This window comes from Penaeus monodon, chromosome 22 (genome assembly GCF_015228065.2).
Source record: "Penaeus monodon isolate SGIC_2016 chromosome 22, NSTDA_Pmon_1, whole genome shotgun sequence".
NCBI classification, from domain to species: Eukaryota; Metazoa; Arthropoda; class Malacostraca; order Decapoda; family Penaeidae; genus Penaeus; species Penaeus monodon.
Genome location: NC_051407.1, coordinates 8,078,280 through 8,078,960, shown reverse-complemented (window position 1 = coordinate 8,078,960; position 681 = coordinate 8,078,280). Strand labels below are relative to the sequence as shown.

The 681-nt window shown below is 38.2% G+C and overlaps 1 protein-coding gene across 1 annotated transcript in view; it reads left to right on the top strand.

Annotated features, from left to right (window-relative positions):
• Positions 1–292: 292 nt before the first annotated feature.
• Positions 293–681, top strand: part of LOC119587313 (aspartate, glycine, lysine and serine-rich protein-like) — a 1,669-nt gene continuing 1,280 nt past the window's right edge. The window contains exon 1 of the mRNA XM_037936064.1: positions 293–364. Coding sequence (XP_037791992.1) covers positions 293–364 — 72 coding nt within the window. The remainder of the gene's footprint in view (positions 365–681) is intronic.

Here is a 681-nt window from a genome sequence, read left to right as displayed (position 1 = left end):
TTCATGATCTTAGGAAAAGTAATGTAAACCGATTGCACTGGCAAAATGTTCACTTCTACTGTAAATTGCTGTCAGTGCTAAATGAGTTTGTGTTGACTTGCAAGTCATCTCGTTCCCCGGTTGTTGGTTCATAAGGCATATTAGACTATCCCCTTTCGATAAATCATTTTACATTAACAGCAGAGGTGTTATTAATGGAAGAATTTTAGATACAAAAGCACAATGTACTTATCAACAATAAATTGTTATGGAATACAGAAATTCGTTTTCAGATCCAACATTCTATAGAATCATGAGCATTATATTGGCATCTGTACTATTACTTTTCATTTTGCACCTCTTTGTGGCAATGCAGCAAACTAGGGTATGTTGCAATTCCTGCGCAACAAATATTGCAATTGCCTCGTAGAAGTTCCTTTACTTTCTCCAGTGTTCATCTCGAAAAGCCAATGTAATCAAGCAACAGACCAACAAACAAAATGTCGATTAATTGTGTGTGCGTGACAATAAATGGGTGGGGAGAGGGTAGTTCGCAGTTGAGAGGTGTTGGTAGTATATAAGACCGTGTCTGTCACGGATAGTCTCAGACTTCCATCATGAAGTTGCTGGTGCGTAGTTCTTTCTACAGTTCGGTTCAGTGAGACTTGTGTTTACTAGTGCTTTTTTGTAACGTTGGACTAC